The following is a 24469-nucleotide window of genomic DNA, read 5'->3' as shown; positions in this document are numbered from 1 at the left end:
TAAATCATCTGTTGTGCATAGATTTTGTGGAAAGTAAAAATATCTGAGTAGATGTGGACAGAGTATTGGTAACAATGGAAGAGGGTAACGAAGAACCACAATAAAGAAACTGTTCTGGAGATTTGGATTCATATGCCACTTGTGTCATAAGTGATGTGTTTGGCTGCATAATCCTGATTCTCAGTAGATGTTTACACAAACAAGTTGTTGTTATAATTTGTCACAATTTGACTTGAATGACAATCTCCACTTAAGAGCTGATTAGAATTAATGTGGAATAGGAGGTATGTAGCAGTGTACAATAAAGCTGCATGAGCTGCATTGCCTTAGACAGGATAGCATGAGGGTGACTATCTGTTCTGGCTCCTGCACTGGTATTCAAGAAGGGCTGTGCATAGAAGGGCTCCCAGTCCACTTTCTGTCTGTGTGCAGTTACTGATCTTCATTGTAGTTCCTAAATTCGGATGAATACAAGAACTGAGTGAGACTAGCTCTGCTAGGCACCCTATAAATGGAAGAGAAGGTAGGGCAAGAGACAGGGCCATGAACTTATCATCCATCCTCACGAACCATCATAGCTGGCTGTCCGTGGAGGTAGGCACATGCTGCACATCCTTAAGAGGATAGCAGGACTGTCTGTACTCTTTCTGAGTGCCAGAGAGCTCTGAAAAAACATGATCCATTAGGCAGAGAAGCTGCAGCTACTGTTGTTAGGGTAGTGCTGCCACTCCATAGAACTGTGTGAAATGCATAATCTTGCTCCAAGTAAATACCAATTATTAAAGAACATTAGAGAAGTTTATTGACTGTGTTTGTTATCTATGGGCCATTATTGCCAGGAGTTACAAATTCACTAGAGTAAATGGGATCAGCCCTATACCAGCAAGGGTTCACCCCTAGTTGAGGCCATGTGATGATGTCCAGGAATTGCACTAAATCAGCTCATCTTCTTGGTGCTCTGACCAAAGCCTAACCAGCAACAACTACCTTTAGGGCAGCATGGGCAGGATGTAAACTCTCTGATAGAGTGTGAGTTACAGGCACATAACACTGCTGCAACCACCTTCTACAAACAGGGACATGATGGAAGCAGATATAACCAAGGGGTAAATCAAGTCCATAATTTGAATTATAGTTAACCTTCATTAAATGCTTAGTTATAATTAATTGGCATGTAATTAACATAAACATCTTATTAAATTTTAGAAATCATCATCAGTGGGTGCAATGAATGAATACCAAGCAATTAATAAATATTTTTTTCAACTAGTTCTTTACAACTAGTTACCAATTATGCAACAACTTCCGTTAATAAACTATTTAAAACATATAGTTACTAAAATCAACTAGTATTTCCATTTAATAGATTTAACTATTTTCTTAACACAAAGTTACTTATTTGAGACATGTAGTTAAAAATCTGATCAAGATCCATGACTAGCTCTCATGAAGATACTCCTCATACATTTTTATCCCCTGACAATCAGGAAGGTTAAAAGAATATAACACTGCACATGTAACACCTGCACTTCATTTCTGAGCACTTGAACATTTGGAAAACATTCATGCTTTTAATATTTTAATAGACAGTGAGCAATCACAGCTTTTGACATGGTGTTTGCATAATACAGACACAGAACTCTTATGTTTAAAAAAAATTCAGTTGAAAGGTTTAGCTCCCCAAAACTACTTGTGGAAAATTAACATGAAACAAACTTCAATTTCACTTCTCTCCATAGGTCAGCAGGAACATAGTGTCTGCATACATATAAGCAGCTAAAGTATTTGGTTGGCACATCCTTAATGAAGGTCTGCCGCTTCTGTACTTGTGTGATTAATAAGGTCTGAGAACCTTGCACGAATAGTAAAATAGAATGATCATTTTGTCCAAGTTTATACAACAGAATAATATGAATTCCTTGTTTTTAAAGGAAACAAAGTGTAGACAGCACATTTCATGTTTCATGAATATTCCTAATAGTTTACTATACAATAAGATATATGTTACTGACACAATAGCATTCTTCTTAAGAAAATATATGTTGTAAACCAAACTGTTAACCACACAGTCATTTCCATTTCATTATTAAGGAATCATACAGTACCTTGGCATGCAATTCCAAAGACAGGAGATGCTAAATATAATGTTAATTTGAAGAGTTCTGTCCCAAATGATTAAGTTTAAAAATCAATCTGAGGCTCAAAATATTAAGGTAGACATCAAAATCATCAGATAGTTTTATTAAAAAAAAAAAACATTTACTTTTCATTAGAAATCTCATGTATTCTAGTACTTTCGGGATTGTTATAGTTGGATCATGAATAAATATGGAATAGTTATTTGGCCCTTCTAATATTAATCCTAATAGAAACATATAACACTGAGAAATGTAGAAATGAAAAACAAACCAACAATATAAATTGAGAGAACTTTTCTGACCATCCAAAAATAAATAAATAAATACATGCATAAATATATGCATGCATACATACATAAAGTTGGCTTCAGTTTTAAGTGAAGATTCAGGTGAGATTACATTTTATCTAGGTCAGTTTGCTCACAACTACACAAAATGTGATACAAAATGACTTCCAAAGTCATATAATCAATAGTTGCTAACCTTAGTAGATTCTGTTACAATATTTGATTTATTAGTTTTGTTTGTAGGGCTGAACTGGCAGGAAGATTTTGGTTCCCATGAATGAAAATTAAACAAATTTATTTTATTTATTTTAAATCAGAAAAACTGATGGCCTAAATCAGCAGAGGAGAAAATAGTCTGCTAAAATATGTCACTTAATCTGTGATTAAACATATTTACCTTGACAAGCTGGGACTGGTGCATCCCATGCATGATATCCATATGGAGATTTCCTGCATACAGCGGTACTTTTCCCAACAAGCCTAAATCCTCGATCACAAGCCCAGCGAACCATACTGTTGAGCTGTCCACCTGTCTGACTGACAATGAATCCATGTGGAGGGGACTCAGGAGTACTACAATAAAGAGCTTTGGGAAAAACAAAAAACAAAACAAAACAATGTTTCCCCCTCTGTTAATGTTCGGTAGCCAAATCTGAGGGTTTTATTCAGTTTCCACACTAACGCTACCTGAATTCTTTGAGAACTTGCCTGTGTAAGGACTGAGAAAAGACATTAAGATAGTGATTCTGGCACCCTTATCTAGATTCAGTAGTGCGTTATTCAGAAAGTAAAAGTGGCAGAATAAGGCCTAATAAGGACTTCAGGATTTGGTTCTCAGATGGCAAATGTGAAATCAAGACACATCAGCACAACTATTATTATAACAACTTCTCTGTTGAACAAGGTACAACAAAGTATTTTTGTTCCATGATAGCTTAAAGAAACTAAATTGCTTTAATATTTACTACTATGAAAAATGCCCTTAATAAATCAAAACCAACAAGTCTATCGGCCAAGGATTTTGTTTTTCAGATTATTGTATTTTTTTTGTTCACAACAAAAATTATTTCTACAAATGTCAACCATGTATGAACTAAAAGTGAATTATTAAAAATTACAGTACCACAATCTTAATTGTACTTCTGAGTGCCCCAATTAACCTGCATCAGTTACTTTGCAGCTGCATTTTTCTCTCTTTGAAATTCCCCAGAAATCCTAGAGGACATGCAAAATGTTGAAGATAGGGAAAGCATCTCTACAGATCTTTATAAGTGTGAGTGGAGATAATAAGGTTAGAAATAAGGTTTTAATAATCTGATAGGATGTTGGCCCAGATTCTTAAATATATTTAGGTGGTTAACTTCCAGTGGGAGTTGTATATCATTCTTATACATTTTTCATTTGCTTGGTTTACCTTATGAGAGGAGACTCAAAGAGCTTGGCTTGTTTAGCCTAACCAAAAGAGTGTTGAGGGGAGATACGATTGCTCTCTATAAATACAGCAGAGGGATTAATACCAGGCAGGGAGATGAGTTGACTATGTGGACACAAGAACAAACACTGGTCATCAAGTTTAGGCTTGAAATTAGACAAAGGTTTCTAACCATCAAAGGAGTGAAATTCTGGAACAGCCTTCCAAGGGGAGCAGTGGAGGCAACAAACCTAAGTAGCTTCAAGACTGAGCTTGTTTTGTTTGGGGGACCGTGTGCTGAGCATAGCAGACTGTTAGGCAAGGTTAAGAGCTTCTTAACGATGCTTTGATCCCTATGACCTTTAGCACCCATCAACCCTTAACCTGAGGGCTGGCTACTCAAGAAGACCAAGCCCACTCCTAAGCAACCAGAGGAGCTAGAGTACAGTGGCAGCTAACAAGAGTTTTGCGAGGGAGTTTAGAGGGGAAATATGGGGGAGGGGGACTAAATACACTTAACATTCTTTAAACTTAAGGCAATAAACACCCCTCTCCCAATAAAAAAACAATACAACAGAGGAAAGAGCTTCAGGACTAAAACAAGAATGCAGGTAGAAGTCCAGCAACAGAGTGGGGGCTATCCAATTTATTGCATTCAATGAAGCATGTATGATTACCTACCCTATGGGCATGTGGTGTATATGTGCATTCGGTGCCAGGACCTCCTGGCCCTGAAAGACTGTGTACAGGCTTTGGAGACCAGAGTGGCTGAACTGGAGGAGCTAAGGGAGACAGAGGTACATGGAGGAGATTTTACAGGACACAGTAGAACAGTCCCAAACTCGGTCTTACAGCCTCTGTGCTGTAGAGGAGGATGAAAATCTCAGGGACGGAGAACATCAAACTGGGTTCAACCAATTTGATACTTACTTATCAGAAAGTGGTAGCAATAGTTACCATATTTGGGGTCTGACCATCATATATAGGCAAGTTCACAGTTGTTCCCCTTTCCCCACAATATTTTAAGGCATTGTGCAGCACTTGGTTGGCAGTTATATGGAGTTGTATGCAGCTGTAATGCAATACTTGACCCTAGGTTTCAACTAGTTTTCTATTCTGAGCAGCAGGAATTAATTAATTCTCTATGTTGAGTATTTGTCATACCATTCTAAATAAGACATATTTTATAAAGATATTTTATACAGAATCAGTTATCTGGTTCAAATATAAAAGAGATCTGATTTTCTTTTCAGTTTTAGAGGCTTAGTGTCTAATAAAGTAGCTCACATTATCCTTGTACATACATAAATACATTCCATACATTCCATATTGAAGTTTTAAGCAGATAGAAAAGGACACATTTGATTTACATACCTATGTATCTTATCCTGAAACCTCTTTTGTTGGTGCCGTGATCTGCTGACCACCGGAGAAACACTTCATGGCCATTACTGGATATATTTAAAGAGGATGAGAAATCCCCACTTAGGGAAATAAGCAATGGGCTATGACTATTTGGTCCTTGATACAGGAGGAGAAAAAAATGAAAATATAAAGATTAAAATTAAACATGTACAAAATGTTCCTTGAGTAATGGTAAATGAAATAGATTTAACAGTGGAATTTACATTAACCACATGCTACGTATTATTGAATAGATCATAAAAGATAATTAAATATTATATATATATACACACACACAGTCATACTGATTAGTAATGCAATACAATCTTGAAAAGCAATGCAATCTAATGTCACTACTTATACTAACAAACTCAAGTAATGACTTATTTAGACAAAAAAGAGTATTTCTATTATATGTCTAAATGGCAGGGAGTGGGGCAGGGGTGACAAGGCATAAATATAAAAGCATCCAAAGTTGTATATCCTGTAGTTACCATCAAACACCTCAAGTATATCAAATTCCTTTTCTGTCTGGAAGAATTCAAAGAACATGCTGATATTATAACCCTTTTCCACAGTAATGGTCCAAGCGCACATTTGGAGGTTTGGGTAGCTGTCAGGGTAGCCTGGGCTCAGTATGACTCCTGTTGAATCCAGACGCATTTCATTGGCTGGGCAGAGCACTATGAAACACAGAGATTATTTCAAAAATTCTAATTACCATTATACATATAATTTTGTATGACTTACATTTTTTCTAAGTTAAAGAAAAGAGCTGCATTACTCACTTTATTTCTATGAATATGGAACAAGAACACTTAATTAAGGGATAGTAGACAAAGTTTGTGTTAGCCAGCATTTCCTACAATAAATTATGTTACGGAAAATAAACACACTAAGGCTGAGAAATCACTGACTAATGAGTTTTACTCTCCTTACATTATCTGGAGACCCTTTGTTCTTTCAGACTGCACATTAAGTGAGCCAGGCTGAATTGTTCAGATAGTAAACCACAGCTTTTACTCCTTTCCTTAAATAATAATAATGATGATGGAAGATAAAATCTCATGTGAACCAAGTTTAAGGAATCAGTTGTGGTCTCTGATTATTAGGCTGTAAATAGCAATAAATCACTCTATTAGTTTATTAGAAGCATATAGTTATTAATTTTAAAAATGTTTGTTTTGGTGAGCATATACCATACTCATACATCCAGTATGGCAAAATACATTGTTTCTGGTATTTGGTCTTACATTTAACTTTGTCCAATGTTACTATTCCTAGATTTCTCATTGCCTCTACCTGCTGTAAGAATGACTTGAAATCACTGTCATGCCACTTTATAGACCTCATATATCACATAGTGCCACTTCTAAGCTTAAATGTCTCTCTTAAATGTCCACTACCAAGTGGAAATGTAGAGAAGAAGTATTTTCTACTGGGTGAGACCTAAGACTGGCAATCAAGAAATCCTTCAAGGAGGGAAAGTTAAAATAAGTTCTGCCATTTACTTAAATGGTATCAATAACAGAACAGAGGTTTTGTTAAACCACATTATCCTTCTGTCCCTAATAAATATATATCTGATAAAGATGCCATGAGATGGATTCATTATGCATACATAATCATCTATCCCCTTAAGTCACAGTTTTTATCTTCTTAAAAGATGTGTACACTAGTGATATTTAAATGTACATTTGGTTCCAGTGGGGAAAACTCTCAAGTTCAAAAAATTCTGAATTTTCCTCCCTTCTTACTCAAAGACAGGTTGCTTCCTGGATGAATGAATGTCAGTCAACTGCAGAAAAAAATTAAAGAAATGCAGCCTGAAAGTCTCAAGTTCTCCACTGCTGTCAGCTCTGTTCTTGAAGTCAGCCAAGGAAAAGAAGATAGATATTATGAATTTGCATTAACCTCCAGGCAACCGTAACTCTGAGTTAACTGTTTTTGTCAGTGAATCTATGTTTTTTCCCTTTATATTTTTAATGTACCCATTTTTTTTCCTTTTCTTCTGCCTCTTTCTTCTTCATGGTATAAGAGTCAATGACCTACAGATCACACACATCTGAGGGCTGTTAACAGGATGCTTAAAGTTTGGCACTTAAATTCATACTAAGGCACCTAAATAAAAGAGGCCCAGTGAACACAATTCCCAATGAAGTAAATGGGAGCTGCGGATGCTCAGCATCACTGAAAATCAGGCCACTTATTTAGGTGACCATGTGTGAATTTAGGTACCTAAGCTTTGGCAGTCACATTTGAAAACTATGGCTTAAGAGTTTTACATAAAGTCACACAAGTCAGTGGCAGAGTCAGGAATAGAACTTGGGCCTCCTGGCTTTCAGGCCAACAGCTGAGAAGGAGAAAGGAAATGGAGAAGGGTAGGCTGAGGATAATACATCAGTGAAGCAGAGGAAGATGATATGCATATATATGAGCCAGTGTAGGCCAGTGTACATTTACTGATCTAAGGGAAGGGGGGAAAAGATTGGGAAATACTACACCAATTGATGCATATTAGAGGAAAACACACACCTCTTAGGCAGATCATATCTGGCCAGTCTTACTCAGTGGTTCTCCAGCTTTTGTATTGGTGGCCCCTTTCACACAGCAAGCCTCTGAGTACGACCCCCGCCCCTTATAAATTAAACACTAATATAAATGCTGGAGGCGAAGCAGAGTTTGGGGATGGAGGCTGACAGCTCGCAAGCCCAATGTAATAACCTCACGACCCCCTGAGGGGTCACAACCCCCCGTTTGAGAACCCCTGATTTACTGAAGGAATATCGGGCTCATAGAAACCATCCTCAAACCACGCACCAAAGGGCCAGCTTCCTCCAGAACACAAAGAACTTCCTCCACAAACTGCAACATCAACAGCCTCCCTCAGAACACCATCCTTGCCACCAGAAATATCACCTTCTCTATACACCAACATCCCTCACAATGATGGACTAGCTCCCTGTTTCAAATATTTACAAGACAATGGATTACCCTCAAATATCCAGACCAAACACATTGCAAAACTTATTCATCCTCATCCATAACAATTTTACATTCAATAACAAACACTTTGTCCAAACCATGAGAACAGCCATGGGTACTAGGATGGCTCCCCAATACACCAACCTCCCCAATACACCAACCACGGATTCCGTGACTTTCCAGGACTTTCATGACTTCCAAAGCTGCAGCAGCCAGTGTGGCAGACCCCAGGGCCGCTCCAGCAGCTGGGGCGGTCCAGGGGCCAGCCACACTGGTCGCTGTTGGGGCAGCCCCAAGGCCAGCCGCACTGTGATGTACCGCATCCAGTGCATTAAATGCCCCAATACCAATTATGTGGGTGGAACTATACAATCATGACGCTCTCGATGAACATTCACAAGAAATTGGTAAAAGACAAAAGCACCATATCATCCATGTATGAACACTTTTCACAAAGCAATCACTCTATACATGACCTATCAGTCCTCATCCTAAAAGGAAACCTGCATGACACTTTCAAAAGATGAATCTGGAACCTTAAATTCATAACTTTTCTAGACACTACAAATCATGTACTTAATAGAGATACTGGATGTATGGCTCCTTACAACAATCTGTAATCCACTAACAACCCCTGACCAGCTGTTTCCCACTCACCCCCTTCCTTTCCTCCCTATGACTGGAGGGATGTTAATAGGCCACTTCACCTGAATGATCCCTTGAAATATGCGTTAACTACTTGTTCAAAACAATCTGTGCAAACTTTGTATTTAGCAGTGACACTTTAAGTTAGTTTCCCAGACCTGAAGAAGAGCTCTGTATAACCTCGAAAGCTTCTCTCTCTCTCACCAAAAGAAGTTGAGTCAAGTAAAAGATATTACCTCACCCACCTTGTCTCTGTAATATCCTGGGACCAATAGGGCTACAACAATACTGCATTGACCAGTATAGTAGACAATGATGACATTACATCCAGAGCTGTCCTTAGGCATAGGCAGCATACACGGCTGTGTAGGACACCAGAAAATCTGGGGCACCCCTGGGTCTTAGTGTCCACCCACCCACCTCTTCCTATCCCTGTTCTGACCCTTCCTGCAGGCTCCCACAGCTAGCTGCTGCAGCCTGTTGACTCTTACTCTGGAGGGGATCTAGTAACTTAAAAGTGAAAAAGGCTTCCAGCCTGCCAGACCTATTAGTACAACACTGAAACTGTTAAAGAGCCATTCAAGTGGTAATGAAGCCATTTAAAAGGCATTTGCCAACCCCTAGGTATATACTGTCAGTTTCTGAATTTACTGACAAAAACAGTTGTGCATTACTGTAGTGCTTGGATCTTCAGACATATAGTTTTTTAAATAAATCCTTCAAAAGACCACTCTTATCTAAAATACACATTTTAATTTTAATTACTATAGTACAAAAAACTTGCTTCCAAAGTCTTCCTGTCCTTTCTGTCCATCCCTTTCTCCCTTCACCCCCCTGTTGAAGAGTGGCTAGCCCTTAAAGGGAAAACACCCCTTTCCTTCCAGATAGCTAGACAAACGAGTTTCCCGTTCTTTACTTCTGACTATTTGATGAACTAGTTTTAAGAGAACCCTCCAGCAAAGTCAGTACCTTAGTAAGATATAAAATCCTTTGTTATGTCTAAAATCTTTGGAAACATATTTTTTAAAGTTGATGAAATTTCATAAACATGTCTGTTGTTATGGAGATCACACAAAGTACCGTATATACTCGTTCATTAGCCCGTTCATTTATAAGCCGACCACCCAAAATTGATAGGTAAAAATAGCAAAAACTGTATGACCCTTTCATAAGCCGACCCTATATTTCAGGGGTTGGAAAACTTTGGCTCCCGGCCCGTCAGAGTAAGCCACTGGCGGGTCGGGACGTTTTGTTTACTTGGAGCGTCTGCAGCCATGGAGCCCCTCAGCTCCCTGTGGCCGCAGTTCGTCGTTCCCAGCCAATGGAAACTGCAAGAAATGGCGTGGGCTGAGGGATGTGCTGGCCGCCGCTTCCTGCCACCCCCATTTGCCTGGAGCGGCGAACCGCGGCAAGTGGGAGCCGTGATCGGCCGAACCTGTGGACGTGGCAGGTAAACAAATCTTACTCTGGCGGCCCGCGTATTAGATATTCAATTCAATGATTCCATAGAGTTTTAAATTATCAAATTTTGATGTAGACCCATTTATAAGCCGACCCCCGCTCTTTGATACGTCACTTTTTTAACAAAAATATTCGGCTTATGAACGAGTATAGACAGTAAATTAGTGTTCCCTTTTTCTAAAAGCAATGAACATTGTTATGAACACACTAAACCTCTGTGACTGATTAATTTAAAATAATGTCTTTGTTTCAGTGAGTTAAATATGCAGTATTCTGGAATGATTACTTTATGAAGGCTTAATAGTACATTTAAAATATAAAATCAGCTTAGAAATACTGATTAAGAAAATGTAAAATGGAGAAGAGCTGCATCATGTATTCCATAATATTTAATGTTCTATTCATCAGGACAGCTGATTTGCCCTTACTAGAAAGTTTTTGCAAATAAATCTCTGACAAACTTCAGGGTATATCAAAATACCTGTGACTGACATTTTTTTATTCCTAAATTTAGTGCTTTTAATTAGGTACCTTCTGCATGTCCAGTCTTCACCTTCTGGCATGCAGTGGAAAACATGCTCCATTTTGCCACTCTTCTGCAATTTCTTTCTAATGTCATTTGCTTCATTTGGGTTCAGGGATTTGGCTGGCACGGGGTGAGCAGGGAGGGGGAGGGAAGAGAGGAAGGAAACAATGGGGAGGGGTGGGGCTTGGGCTGAATGGGGCGGGGCCTGGGGCAGAGCAGTGGTGGAGTATGGGTGCAGCCAAAGGAAGAAGAGATGGGCTGGGGAACTTGCCTCCCCAAGCGGCAGGTTTACCCACCACCTATGACAGCAGATAAGAGCAGGTCGGCTCCTGCACACTGAGCACACACTGCAATCTCCTTAGGCAGGGGTCATATTCACAGAACCAAATATGCTGGTGCTGCACATTCTGTGTGAGGGAGAGGGTACGGGGGTCCCTGCGAGGAACTGTGACTCTCTGCCATTGTGAGGCAAGCCGGGTGGTTCGGTATCCTTGCTGCCTCATTCCTCCCCACCCCCCGACCACACATAAGTGCAAACCATTTTTTCCCAAACAAGCCTAAAACGTCGATCAGAAGCTCAGCGAACCACACTGTTGAGTTGTCCACCTGTCTGACTGAAAATGAATCCATGTGGAGGAGACTGGAGCACTACAATAAAAAACTTTAAAACAAAAACAAATTTTAAAACAAATAACCAAATGTTAAATTTTGGTAACCAAATCTGAGGCGCTTACTCAGTTTCTACACAAACTCTATCTGATTTTTCCCCTAGATTGCCTCCTAATGGAGCATTTTACTGACACCTGTATATTTATTGCAACCAATATATTTATAGTAGGGCTGTTGATTAATCGCAGTTAACTCACTCAATTAACTCAAAAAAATTAATCATGATTAAAAAAAAAATCGTGATTAATCACAGTTTTAATCACACTATTAAACAATAGAATAACAATTGAAATTTATTAAATATTTTGGATGTTTTTCTACATTTTCAAATATATCAATTTCAATTACAACAGAATATCAAGTGTACAGTGCTCACTTTATATTATTTTTATTACAAATATTTGCACTGTAAAATGATAAAAAAAATTGTATTTTTAAATTCACCTCATACAAGTACCATACTGCAATATCTTTATCATGAAAGCACAACTTTCATTGCAATCAATGTAGATTTTTTTTTTTGTTATATAACTGCACTCAAAAACAAAACAATGTAAAACTTTAGAGCCTACAAGTCCACTCGGTCCTATTTCTTGTTCAGCCAATCACTACGAGAAACAAGTTTGTTTACATTTATGGAAGAGAATGCTGCCCACTTCTTATTTACAATGTCACCTGAAAGTGAGAACAGACATTCGCATGGCACTTTTGTAGCCGGCATTGCAAGGTATTTACGTGCCAGATATGCTAAACATTCATATGCCCCTTCATGCTTTGGCCACCATTCCAGAGGACATGCTTCCATGCTGATGACACTCATTAAAAAAAATAAGGCATTAATTAAATTTTTGACTGAACTCCTTGGGGGAGAACTGTATGTCTCTTGCTCAGTGTTTTACCCACATTCTGCCATATATTTCATGTTATAGCAGTCTCGGATGATTACCCAGCATGTTGTTTATTTTAATAACACTTTCACTGCAGATTTGACAAAAGGCAAAGAAAGCATCAATGTGAGATTTCTAAAGATAGCTACAACACTTGACTCAAGATTTAAGAATCTTAAGTGCCTTCCAAAATCTGATTGGGACGCGGAGTGGAATATTCTTTCAGAAGTCTTAAAAGAGCAATACTCCGATGCAGAAACTACAGAACCCGAAACACCAAAAAAGAAAATCAATCTTCTTTTGGTGGCATATGACTCAGATGATGAAAATGAACATGCATTGGTTTACACTGCTTTGGGTCGTTATCAAGCAGAACCCATCATCAGCATGAATGCATGTCTTCTGGAATGGTGGCCAAAGTATGAAGGGACACGTGAATCTTTAGCGCATCTGGCATGTAAATATCTTACAATGCCAGCTACAAAAGTGCCATGCAAACACCTGTTCTCACTTTCAGGTGACATTGTAAATAAGAAGTGGGAAGCATTATTTCCTGCACATGTAAACAAACTTGTTTGTCTATGTGATTGGCAGAACAAGAAGTAGGACTGAATGGATTGTAGGCTTTAAAGGTTTACATTGTTTTATTTTTGAATGCAGTTATTTTTTGTACATAATTCTACATTTTTAAGTTCAGAAAGAGTTTAAGAAAGAGATTGCACAACAGTACTTGAATTAAGTAAACTGAAAAATACTATTTCTTTTATTTTTACAGTGCAAATATTTATAATAAAGATAAATATAAGGTGAGCACTGTACATTTTGTATTCTGTGTTGTAATTGAATTCAATATTTTTGAAAATGTGGAAAACATCCAAAAATATTTATATAAATAGTCTTCTATTATTGTTTAAAAGCGCGATTAATTGTGATTAATTTTCTTAATCGCTTGATAGCCCTAACTTATAAGCAAAACCAAAATATTTTTTCCAAAACTAATACATGTTCAGGTGACCCACACAGATTTTTAAAAATACTAAATGTTGGGCCTGCTTCTCCAGTATCCTGCATCATGTGTATTAATTGATATCAGTGCAAAGTGAATGTAAAATGAAACCAAGTAAGAATACTAGTCTTTTATACACACATTGCACTGGCTAAAAAATCTGCACAGGATGAAAATCAGAACCATAGTGTCTAATAACAAAACATATGTTCTTCTTTGTAAAAAGCAATTATGTAGCTCTCAATCAATATATTTTACTTGAAACTAACATTACTCCTGAGGGCATTCTGTGCCAAGAAATTGAAAATTCTGCACACAATATTTTAAAATTCTGCAAAATTTATTTGTCAAATAAAAGTGGAGGCTACAGCATGGCACTGTGGAGCACAGGAGAACAATGTGCAGCTTCCCCCCAGGACACGGACTCAGCGGTGAGGCTGCACCCAACCCTGACACAGCACAAGGACCAGGCCTGTCCCAGAAACACCACAGGGCCCTGCCCCTCCATGCCAGGTGCACCAGTGTGGGCAGGCAGGCTCAGAAAGGCAGGATCCAAGTGTGAAGGGGCTTAGTGTGGGGGATCCAGGTGTGGGTTGAGAGGGTTCTGTGTCGGGCAGTCTGGGTGTGTGTGGCTCAGTGGGGGATTCAGGTGTGTGTGGGGGGAATCTGGATGTACAGGGGCTTGTTGGGGGGTTCTGAGTTAAATGGTAACGGGACTATGCAGGAGGGCAGGTGAAGGTGGTTGGGGCTCAGTGGGGGGGGATCCATATGCAGCTGGTTGGGGCTTGGTAGTGTGGGGATGCGGGTGGCTCATCGGGGTGGTCCAGGTGCAGGGGGAGTGTGGTTCATCATGGGGGGTTCTGGGTGCAGGGGGGTGAAGCTCGGTGGGAGGGTCTGGTATGAATGGGGTCTGGATGCATGGGGGTTTGGTGGATGGAGGAGTATCTCCCTATAGTATTTCCCCTATAACTGAGCTGTGATGGGTGCAGGAAGAGTGGCGGGAAGTAAGTTTGCAGAGATTCCTACAGCCAGGGAGAAATCTGGGGGTGGGTCTGACATGGCTCCGCATGCCATGCAGGGAAAGAGGCAGTCCCGTACTCCCCAGACCAGCTGGGACTAGCAGCTGAGCCCAGCACAGGGTAGGAGGGATAGCTCAGTGCAGGGGGAGGGATAGCTCAGTGGCTTGAGCATTAGCCTCCTAAACCGAGGGTTGTGAGTTCAATCCTTAAGGGGGCCACTTAGGGATCTGGGGCAAAATCAGTACTTGGTCCTGCTAGTGAAGGCAGGGGGCTAGACTTGATGACCTTTCAGGGTCCCTTCCAGTTCTATGAGATAGGATATCTCCATTAATTAGGAACCACCAGCCAGGTCTTCTCCAGTCCTGCCCCACAGTGATTTACTTCTCTGCTAGCAGCCCTGGGCATCCAAAACATACTACTTGGGAGGGTCACATGACTGCTCTTGTGGCTTCCCTTTGGTTCCCCATCATAAAGTCATTTTTCTGTGGGGAAGCAAAGAAATCTGCAGGGGGACATAAATTCTGCACATGTGCAGGTGTATAACATGGACCAGCAGCAGTTGTGACAGAAATTAAGTTTATTCCTTCAGGGTGACTCATACATAGTGATTAAATCCTGCATAATTAGATGATGACAGTATATAAATCAAACAGTGTAGTATAGCAAATAATCCTTGCATGCAATAGGAGTTACTATACCTCTTATCCATACTGCTTTTACGTTCCATAAAAAAGGAGATAACTGATTGGGAAATATGAAGTTGCCTATAGATCTGATACTCAGGGATGTATATCTTGTAACTTCCACACAAAAAATAGAAATGAGAGAAGTAAGTTATCTGTTGTTCTAGCAGCCAACCTGAATAGGTATTCTAGTTTTTTTTTAATTCCTCTGAATTTTTGTATTTTCTCAGGCTGATAAATGGTGAGATTATGTTTATCTGATTCTGCTTGAGGCTAAAAACAGGAGGTAGACTAAAATAGACGGTATTACATTATTTAGTATTTATATTTGACAGCATATTTATTAGTCAGGGTAATGAAGTGAAGAGTCCTAGGTTTTTATCTGAGATCTTCCAAAGAGTGTATATGTGACTTTGGTAGGAAATTTTTAGAGGATGGCTTAGGTTAGGTGCCAAATCCATATTTACCAATAGGCACATAAATAAATGGCCTTTTCAGAAAGCATGCCCGGGGCATCTGCATTTCGTACTGAAGTTCATAGGCTTGAGGGTACTCAACATTTTCCAAGAAAATGTTTGGAAATTAGATTGATTCTTATTTCTTCAAGTGTATAAAAATGTGAGGGCATGATACTTTCAAGAGCAGGAATGGGCCCTTCGGCTTTTAAATTAAGAATGTAAAAAAAGAAAAAAAAATATGTATGACTTTTTCAACTCACAACTGAAATATGAATACTGTAGTCATCACTGAGTTGTAAACATTAATTATCTAAACAATTGTATGTCTAACAACTAAATTGTGCATTTAGTCTGAAACTCTTTTGGAATTACCAAAGAAGCTTTCACATATTAAAGCATTAACATTTAGCAGCAGTGGATTTATTCACAATTCATAACTTGCCACTATTCCAAAAATATACTTTGATTGGGAGTGTTTTCTAAAAATGCCAATTAACTCAAATTGCTTCTTCGGTAACAAAACATCTGATGAGAAGGAGAGAGATTCTATAAATCTGTTTCTAAGTTAGAATGCAAAACTGTAAAGCAGAACCAGATGGTAACGTCCCCCATTTAATGCAAATTTAAATAAATGTTGTGTTTATGTGCCTGATCTGGCAAGATGCTTCACACATCCTGCTAGATAATGAGGTCCCTCCACTCCCACTGAAGTAGAGGGACTATGCAGGAGCTGCTCAGCATCTTGCAGGATCAGGCTCCCAAATATTTCCAACTCATTTCCATAAATCACCATTTTCTGATGCCAGTTATTCTTTTTTATCTCTAAACTGTCACATCAATATTTGCTAGTGTGGGATGCTAAACACATCTCTTAAAGCACTGATGAGACAGCAATAAACCACATTATAGTTACCCAATATTATTGAATTAAAGAGAAAGATTGTAGGAGTTGAAATCACCAGTGCCAGATTTCCAATTAGGCACAGTAGGCACATGCCTAGGGGCGTTGGGATTCTAGAGATGCCTAAAAGTTAAAAGTGGGTTAAAAGTTTCATGTTTATGGAAAACATGAAGGTCAGCTGTAGGCGGGGGGGGGGGGGGGGAGGGAGGCGCTGAAGATGCTTTGCCTAGGGTCACGTAAGGTGTAAATCCAGCCCTGGAAATCACCCTACTGCAGGGCCCCACATAAGCCCCTTGTTGGGACTGTGCAAGGATGCAGAGGGCAGAATAACCATACTGGGGTACATCCCCACCTCATGGATTCTGAGAAGAAGGTCTACACTTAAGATGTTGTAGAGGCCAGTACTCCACTCCTTATAGAAAAGTCCTATAGAATGTACTAGAAACATGTCTGTAAGTTTTTTGAACCATCTTATGGAATTTGATAAGGAATTATGTTTCTTCCAGAGAAGTCATGTGCACTGGATGAAATATTCTCTAGGATGGTTCACTCATGGTCAATGTAAGTCAATGGTGGTTTTCTCTGAGTGCAAGCACTTCTGCTGTGTCTTCTCCTTTTGTAAGCCATGCAAGTGTAGAGTGAAGGCTCTTTGGGATTTACCTATTCTTTTCTATTCATCTTCTCATATCATGTCCATTTCATGGTTTCTGGACACTTATTCTCCCACATAGCCCATAGGGGCAAGCCACAATCTGACCTAAATTAGTATTCATTCAAAACTACTCAAAGACACCAGTCTTCAATCCAGAGCAGTTACAGTGGGGTTTCTACTTATTCATATTTGACGAGCAAACTCCTTCCCATCCAAACACCCCTGACTGACAAGAAAAAAACAAAACCCTAGAGGAAATTATACAAAAGGTGGAGAAGTACTCATTTGTATAACCTTTTAAATCCCACAAAAGCCATCTCAAATTACCTTCAAATGTCACCAAAATATTCTACCTTAGTATAACATCATGTATGTCAAAGATAAGAAAGATTGGCTTAATTTAGGATAAGTTAATGGTTGTCAGGTTTACAATCTAGCTTTAACTTAACAATGGAGTGATGGTGTGACTCTCCATGATATTTACACACTGCAGTGAAACCAAATACACTCCAACATGCTGTAAAACAAAATAAAATTCAAAACAAACTCCTTACATGACTGTTTCACTTAAAACAATGACATTTTATGGTGTTATTCATTACCACTATGTTATTTGTATAATTTATTTAAATCAACCTAATAATTTTTGATATTGTTACATACTTTAAAAAATATTGAGATACAAGTTCATTTGTATTTATTTGATTTAGCCTGCCCCCTTCCACCTTAGAACATGGATTGTGAAATAAGCAATTTACCCTCACACAATGTAACTGAAAGTTTGCACTGCATAGTGGTAGCACTAAAAATTCATTAAATATCATAGATCGTTAATAATAATCTCATTACAGTACGCTGTAAGGTATTCACCATCCTGGGAACACTGGAAATACAGAGGGAGGGTTGGAAAGATTTTAAGTAGGACTCCATATGTCAATTAAAAGCAAAGCTTAGTTCTGCAAACACCATTCAGCTGGTACATTATAAAAGCAATACATAATACTAATAAGAATAGAAAACCTTGACAAGAAGGTGGCACTCCATCCATCTGAAGTCTTTCTCCCAATCTACATGTTAGAATTTCATTACCAACCAATGTAAAGCCTGGATGACACTGGTACCTTATTATGTCCCCTATTTGATAAAAAGAAGAGAACGGTTAAACATTAATTTTTAGTTTTGAAAAAAGTATTGGTTAATGAAGTACACTTAGTGCCCTATATAATGTGCTATATGACCATTGGAATGAAAAGCTTTGATTAGGCAGAGGAAATGTTGTGGTAAATAAGCATTCTGCTGCACACTGTACCACATTTATCACTGTTTTTAATCATGGTATTAGCATGATTATTTCTTTGATTTTTGTTACTTTTGATTTTTGTTACCTTTCTGTGCAGACCACATGTTTGTAGACTTTTAAATCTCTATAATGTATTGGGTAGTTGTCATAGTCTTAATTAAATGATAATGGTACTAATTATTCAGGCAAAATGGACAAACTCAAAACAGAAACTTCTGTATCTGTGGGTTCACAAACATACATACATATATTAAACAACTAGTAGAAACAAAACAAAACAAAACAAAAAACCTAGGCAGCCCCAAAACTATGTCCAGTTGGGCAGTCCTGTTTCCTCCATTCTGTTTATTTCCCCTAACTCATGGAAATTTAGTTCAAGCACCTCTTTCAATTTATTTTTAAAAAATACACCAACATCAAAAACCCAAAGAATTGGGAAAAATATTAATATTAACTCTATTTTTAAAAGTTGCAGTCATTTAGATATATATACACAATACTCTGTACATAATAAACACAGCATTTGATAGTTATTTTTCTTTAAAGTGTCTTGCAACCCTTTACACTAAACTATTTTTAAAAAAATGCTTATAATTTAAATTCATTTTAAGACTTTATGACTTTATTAGAACATTGCAAATAAATACATTTTAGAAAAAGGTATTTGGGAAGCAGTTCCTGTGTCCTTCAATAGTATCGCCTGTGAGACTTAACTAGGATTGAAGAAGTACAAGAAGGAAGAAAAACTTTTTAAATATTTTTCTTTAAAAATGTAAATGTATTTCTGAACTCTCCTTGAAATACGTTAGTGTTCATACTTTTACAGACATTACCTATTTCAAATTCATCATCCTCAGTCAAAATTTCAGCATTTGGTATAGTTGGTGGAGGTTGACACACTCGAAGCTGATAGGCTATAAAACACAGAAGGTATTGTGATTAATATGTTGCTCAACTTCACAGGATAACAATAAACAACATTTATAGCTTTGCATTGAAAGTTCAATGGAATCTAACAGAAAAATATACATGGAGTTTGAATGTTAAGAATCCAAAGATGAAGAAAGGATGAGGATCTCCCAGGTTAAAGATTTCAGATTTGTCTTAATGGCAAAATCCTGCTCACACATATTCTGGGAAGATCATGGGTACTTGTGAATTATCTGCAAGGAACTAATCTTGTCTGCAAAGCACAAATGTTTAGTTCACAGTATTCTTAGCAAAATGTGTTTTTACCCCCAAATGCTACCTGTCTTGAGATCATCTTAAATGAAGGCCCATTCAAGAGTAAAACATTATTCCATTCAAAGGTGGAATAACCATTATGAAGCAGCCTCTTCAGGTGTGAAATATCCCAGAAAATGAATGCATTTTCCCATCATTACCCTTTGGATGGATCCTTCCAGAAAGGACTTAAACCATTTTAGATATTTCCTCTAGATCCCTGCCACATCTCAGGCAGCACAGCAGTATCCCATGACCAGGAATTGTCTTAGGTATGTCAATATTAGCAAATACAAAATCACTTAAGAATACTAGGTGAAATCTTGACTGCATTGACATCATTGGGAGTTTTGCCACTGAGTTCAAGGAGCCAGGATTTTATCCATTATGTGGATTTTGAGTAATGCTTGGAAGCTATTTTCTACCTTGTTGACCACAAGGATCAGTTCTCTCTCTGGTCCTGTTCAATATCAATATGTAGCCTCAAGGCAAACTGATCAGATGACATGGCTTGTGTGCAAGCAATACGCAGATGACACACAGCTCTGCCTATCCTTCATGCATAACCACATCACTACCATCAAGATGGCCCAATGCTTGGCCGAGATCAACTCATGGATGAAGAGTAGCTAGTTGAAGCTGAATCAGAGCAAGACAGAGGTGATGCTGGTGGGCAGAAGAAAGCATGATGAAGAGTTTTCAACAGTGGTGCAGTCTCCTTGTTGAAGGTGAACACCCACAACTGTCAAGTCAGTCAGTCAATTCCTTCTAGTTGGTTAGGAGACATTGTCCCATCCTGGCAGACGATGACCTAGCCCCAGTTATACATGGCTTTATCATCTCCTGTCTGGAGTATAGCAATACAATATACCTGGGCATGAAGCCATTAACTCTTAGGAAACTCTGACTAGTACAGAATGCTGCAATTCATCTCCTTATTAACATTGGCTACCACAAGCACATACAGCCTGTTCTCCACTCTCTACAGTGGCTTCCCATAGGATATTGATTCAAATTCAAGATCTTAATCTTTATCCTCAAGGTGCTCAAGGGTCTTGCCCTACCAATATCTAAAAGATCCTTTAAAGTTTCTGGATGAAGATCAGGCTTAATAACTTTGCTCCTGGGGTACAATGGAACATTCAACAAAAAGGGTAAAGGGTCACATTGGTGCATATGACAGATCTTCCTTAGGGGCCAGTCCCACATTGTAGAATGAACTCCCACAGGAACTAAGGACCATCACAAACCTCACCACCTTCTGCTCCAAGTATAAGACACTTCTTTGACCTGGCCTTCTCTACCAAATGCATAGCAACATGTACATGTAAAACAATAAAATCTTCAATAACAGCCAGTACCACAGTTTTGACGACTCCTGTGATTTTATCTTGAGGCTCGCTATATTTGTTGATTTACTTAAAGCTCCATCACCCGGAGTCAACAGATTACAATGACATGAGACTCTCAGATTTCATTTAAAAAGTAAGCTTTTAGCCCTCATGGTTGTGGAAAAAAACTTGAAAAATGTGAGTTGAGTGTACCCCAAAGGCTGAGAAAACAGAAGACAAAGAAAAAAAAACCCCAAAATGTATTTTACTTTTTAAAAATCTCAGAACTAAAAAAAAAAAAAAATCACAACAAAAAAACAAACAAACAAACCCCCCTCGTTTTTTTGTGTGGCTTGACACATGATTTTTGGACAGGTGGGGATGGCAATACTGGTACCACTTTCAAGTCACACCTTTCCCCTACTGGAAAGAATATTAACAGTTTCAAAACAGAGGATGACAATTCACTCAAACCATGTGCCATGGTGAGGTCCTGATGGAAACTGTCACAAAAATAATACATCAATTAGTTATTTTTTCCAGTTTCTTATACATGCAAATTTGTATTTGCTTATATTAAGATTGCAGGCTCAAACCTTAGGTCTCTAGGTTCAGTGTCATCAAAATTACAGTTCGGAAGATCTGATTCACTGTGGTCTTGCACCTTTTGTAATCATTTAATCTATGCAAGTGTAAAACAGTGTAACACACTATCATTCTGTTTTAGAAGAGATTGTTCACAGCATAGGTGCTGACTCCGTGGGTTCTCCATCCCTGGAGAAAATTAGCGGGTGCTTAGCACCCACCAGCAGCCAAGCTCCGCTCCCTCTCCCCCATTCCCACCCACCAGTGGCCCTGCTGATCATCTCCTCCCCCTCCTCCCAGCACCTCCTGAACAATGCAGAATAGCTATTCCGTGGCATGCAGGAGGTCTTGGGAAGGACGGGGAGGAGCAGGGATGGGACACACTCAAACGAGGGGGCGCAAAGAGACAGGGAAGAGGCGGGGTGGCGGTGGAGCGGAGGCGGGAAGAGGCAAGGTGAGGGTGGGGTCTTGGAGGTAGAGGTGGAGTGGGGGGCGGTGGCGGGGATGGTGTGGGGGTGGGATTGGGGGCTTAGGGTAAGGTGTGGAGTGGGATTGAGCACCCCCAGGGAAAATTAGAAGCCAGTGACTGTGGTTCACAACCAGTTTGCACAGGTAGAAAGTATGAGGCAATGGAGAATCACGCCTGCACACTTTTTCCATTACTCCAAACAACATGTTACTGGATGTCAGAATTCAAATGAGTGCTATGATTACCCAAAATGTATTGGACCTAACTCAAAATAAGTTGTGGGTGCATGGGGGATCTTGCCTCATCCTAAATTGCCCCATGTTCCTTTTGTAGTTTTGGTGGATTGCTATGGCAATCTCCAGACAGTGTAATGCTCCCCAGGAGCCATTACTGGCTGGTATAATTTAGAGTAATAAATAGAGGGAGGAGCAACCATAGAAAACCAGCCCCATAATCAGGGAACCACAAATGGTTCCTATGCTCAGCTGTACCCAGTAATTACTGGTTTATTGTGTCATACTGAAATACCTTAAAGGCCCAATATCCTACTTTCCTCCTTGTCCCCACCCCAGATCCTATTCACTCGATTATGAGTTTGTTTGCAAGGAATGCAGGATCATATACAAAGATATCCTGATGTTTGTATACAAATGTTTCCTGTTGAGAAGTTGTCAAGCTTTCTGAAAGCTCAGCCGTAGATTTGTCAGAGATCATGGGGGTTCCTTATAAAGGAAATGCAATGAACATGTGGAATTATATAGAGTAGGTACAAAGGATAAGTAAATACATATTAGTAACTTCAGCTTTGCCACTGCTGTATTGCTCCTCTTTATCCAGGTGCCCTTTCTGACAGTGTGCATGACACAGAATCTACAATGCAACTGTCAGGATTGCAAAAACAAAGCAGTCCAAAAAATACAAGTAAGTCTTCCAAAAAGGAGGTCTGCAAGAAGGCTTAGCTCGCAATTTGACTATCAGTGCCATATACCAGCTACTCTCCAAAAACATCAAGATTGGGAAATTCTTGAATTCACACAGACTAAAAACCTATGGGTTAGATTCTCAGCTGATATAAATAGGCTTGATTCCACTGAAGTCACTGGTGTCACTTCAGTTTACACCAGATGAGGATCTGGCCCGGATTATTTTGTACTATGGGTTTCTATAGCAGCAAGCAGAACAGAACCTCTGTTGGGTTGGGGTCTCTTGGATGCTACTATTATCCATATTGATAAGAATATAACAGTAGATATATAAATAACAACAAATATTATGAAGATATTGATATTGCTTCTGATCTTAATAGAGTATGACAGTGCAGCTATGCTCTTTAAGCGTTGAGAGCAGAGGCAAGGTTCCAGCCAGTTCCCACCAATTCTCCTCCCTCTTGTCTACCTGTGCAAAGGGAGGCTCTAGAAGCTCCTTGAAGCTTGCTTCACCCCCCAGGCTGCTACCTGTGGTACAGGTAACTAGACCAGGAGTGTAACATGCCACATTGCTCTTATGCCCTTGCACCATTGTGCTCACTTAGCCATCATTTGATCCTTTAATAAGAACAGGTTTGGGTCCACTGTGATCAAATGCCTTTAGCAATGAATCTATGTCATAACTCTCAAATGTCTCTCATTAGAGACTACACTCATATTAGTCCCAAAACTACCTATATTCCACACCAATTTGGTATCCCCTACACTTTTACTGTTGCAAATTATTTACAGCAGATAGAAAGAATCATGAACTTGAAGATACTGAAAGAGGTATTTATCCTGAAGGGATTAGTCCCAGTGTTTTAACTTTGTTATATGACAAATATTTTGTGTCCCTCAATCTTGTTCTTCATCAAACACCATAGCCCACATTTAGGCCCTGTCAGTTCAGAAGTATGGTCTAGATGCACAGTAAGAGAAATAAACAGAGGGCAGCAAGAGGAAGCCCCTAAAAGTCACTTTACAACCAGACATGGGCACGTGCAATTTAAACAGTTCCCATCCCTTTCACAAATAATTTTATTTCATATATTACACTGGTATAGGAAACTTTATTTATTGGAAGATGGGGTAGAGAAATAGGTTTGAGTTAACTTGCACCAGGTCTTCCAACTTGGGCACAAGAAACTTAAATTTAAAGAGGAAGGTGAGGTGGAGCCAGTGAAAGGATTTGAAGAGAGACAGAAGATCATCAGAGCATCAGAAAAAAACTTGATGACTATTTGCTAAAACATCCTGGATGGAATTAATAATGGCGTGGAGGCCAAAGATGAGGAGGCTGCAGTAGTCAAGGTCAGAGTGGTTAGGGGTTGGGCAAGGGCTCTATAGGAGGGAACAGAGAACTAACATCAGAATTTGGAAATACTGATGATAGATAAGATGTAGAGTATAAAACCTGCATGATTTAGAGACAGCATTAATTTAGGGAGAGAATGAGAGGA

The 24469-nt window shown here is 39.0% G+C and overlaps 1 protein-coding gene across 3 annotated transcripts in view; it reads right to left on the bottom strand.

Annotated features, from left to right (window-relative positions):
• Nucleotides 1–24469, bottom strand: part of CSMD3 (CUB and Sushi multiple domains 3) — a 1171353-nt gene that overhangs the window by 120456 nt on the left and 1026428 nt on the right. For all 3 annotated transcript variants that reach the window (XM_065399724.1, XM_065399725.1, XM_065399726.1), the window contains 5 exons: nt 19266–19346; nt 18153–18266; nt 5735–5923; nt 5211–5357; nt 2823–3011 (listed from right to left, as the gene is read on the bottom strand). In XM_065399724.1, the coding sequence (XP_065255796.1) occupies nt 2823–3011; nt 5211–5357; nt 5735–5923; nt 18153–18266; nt 19266–19346 (720 nt within the window). The remainder of the gene's footprint in view (nt 1–2822; nt 3012–5210; nt 5358–5734; nt 5924–18152; nt 18267–19265; nt 19347–24469) is intronic.

Source organism: Emys orbicularis, chromosome 2, assembly GCF_028017835.1.
Source record: "Emys orbicularis isolate rEmyOrb1 chromosome 2, rEmyOrb1.hap1, whole genome shotgun sequence".
NCBI lineage: Eukaryota > Metazoa > Chordata > Testudines > Emydidae > Emys > Emys orbicularis.
Note: the sequence above shows the minus strand (reverse complement) of the source record. Positions and strands in the feature narration are given on the sequence as shown.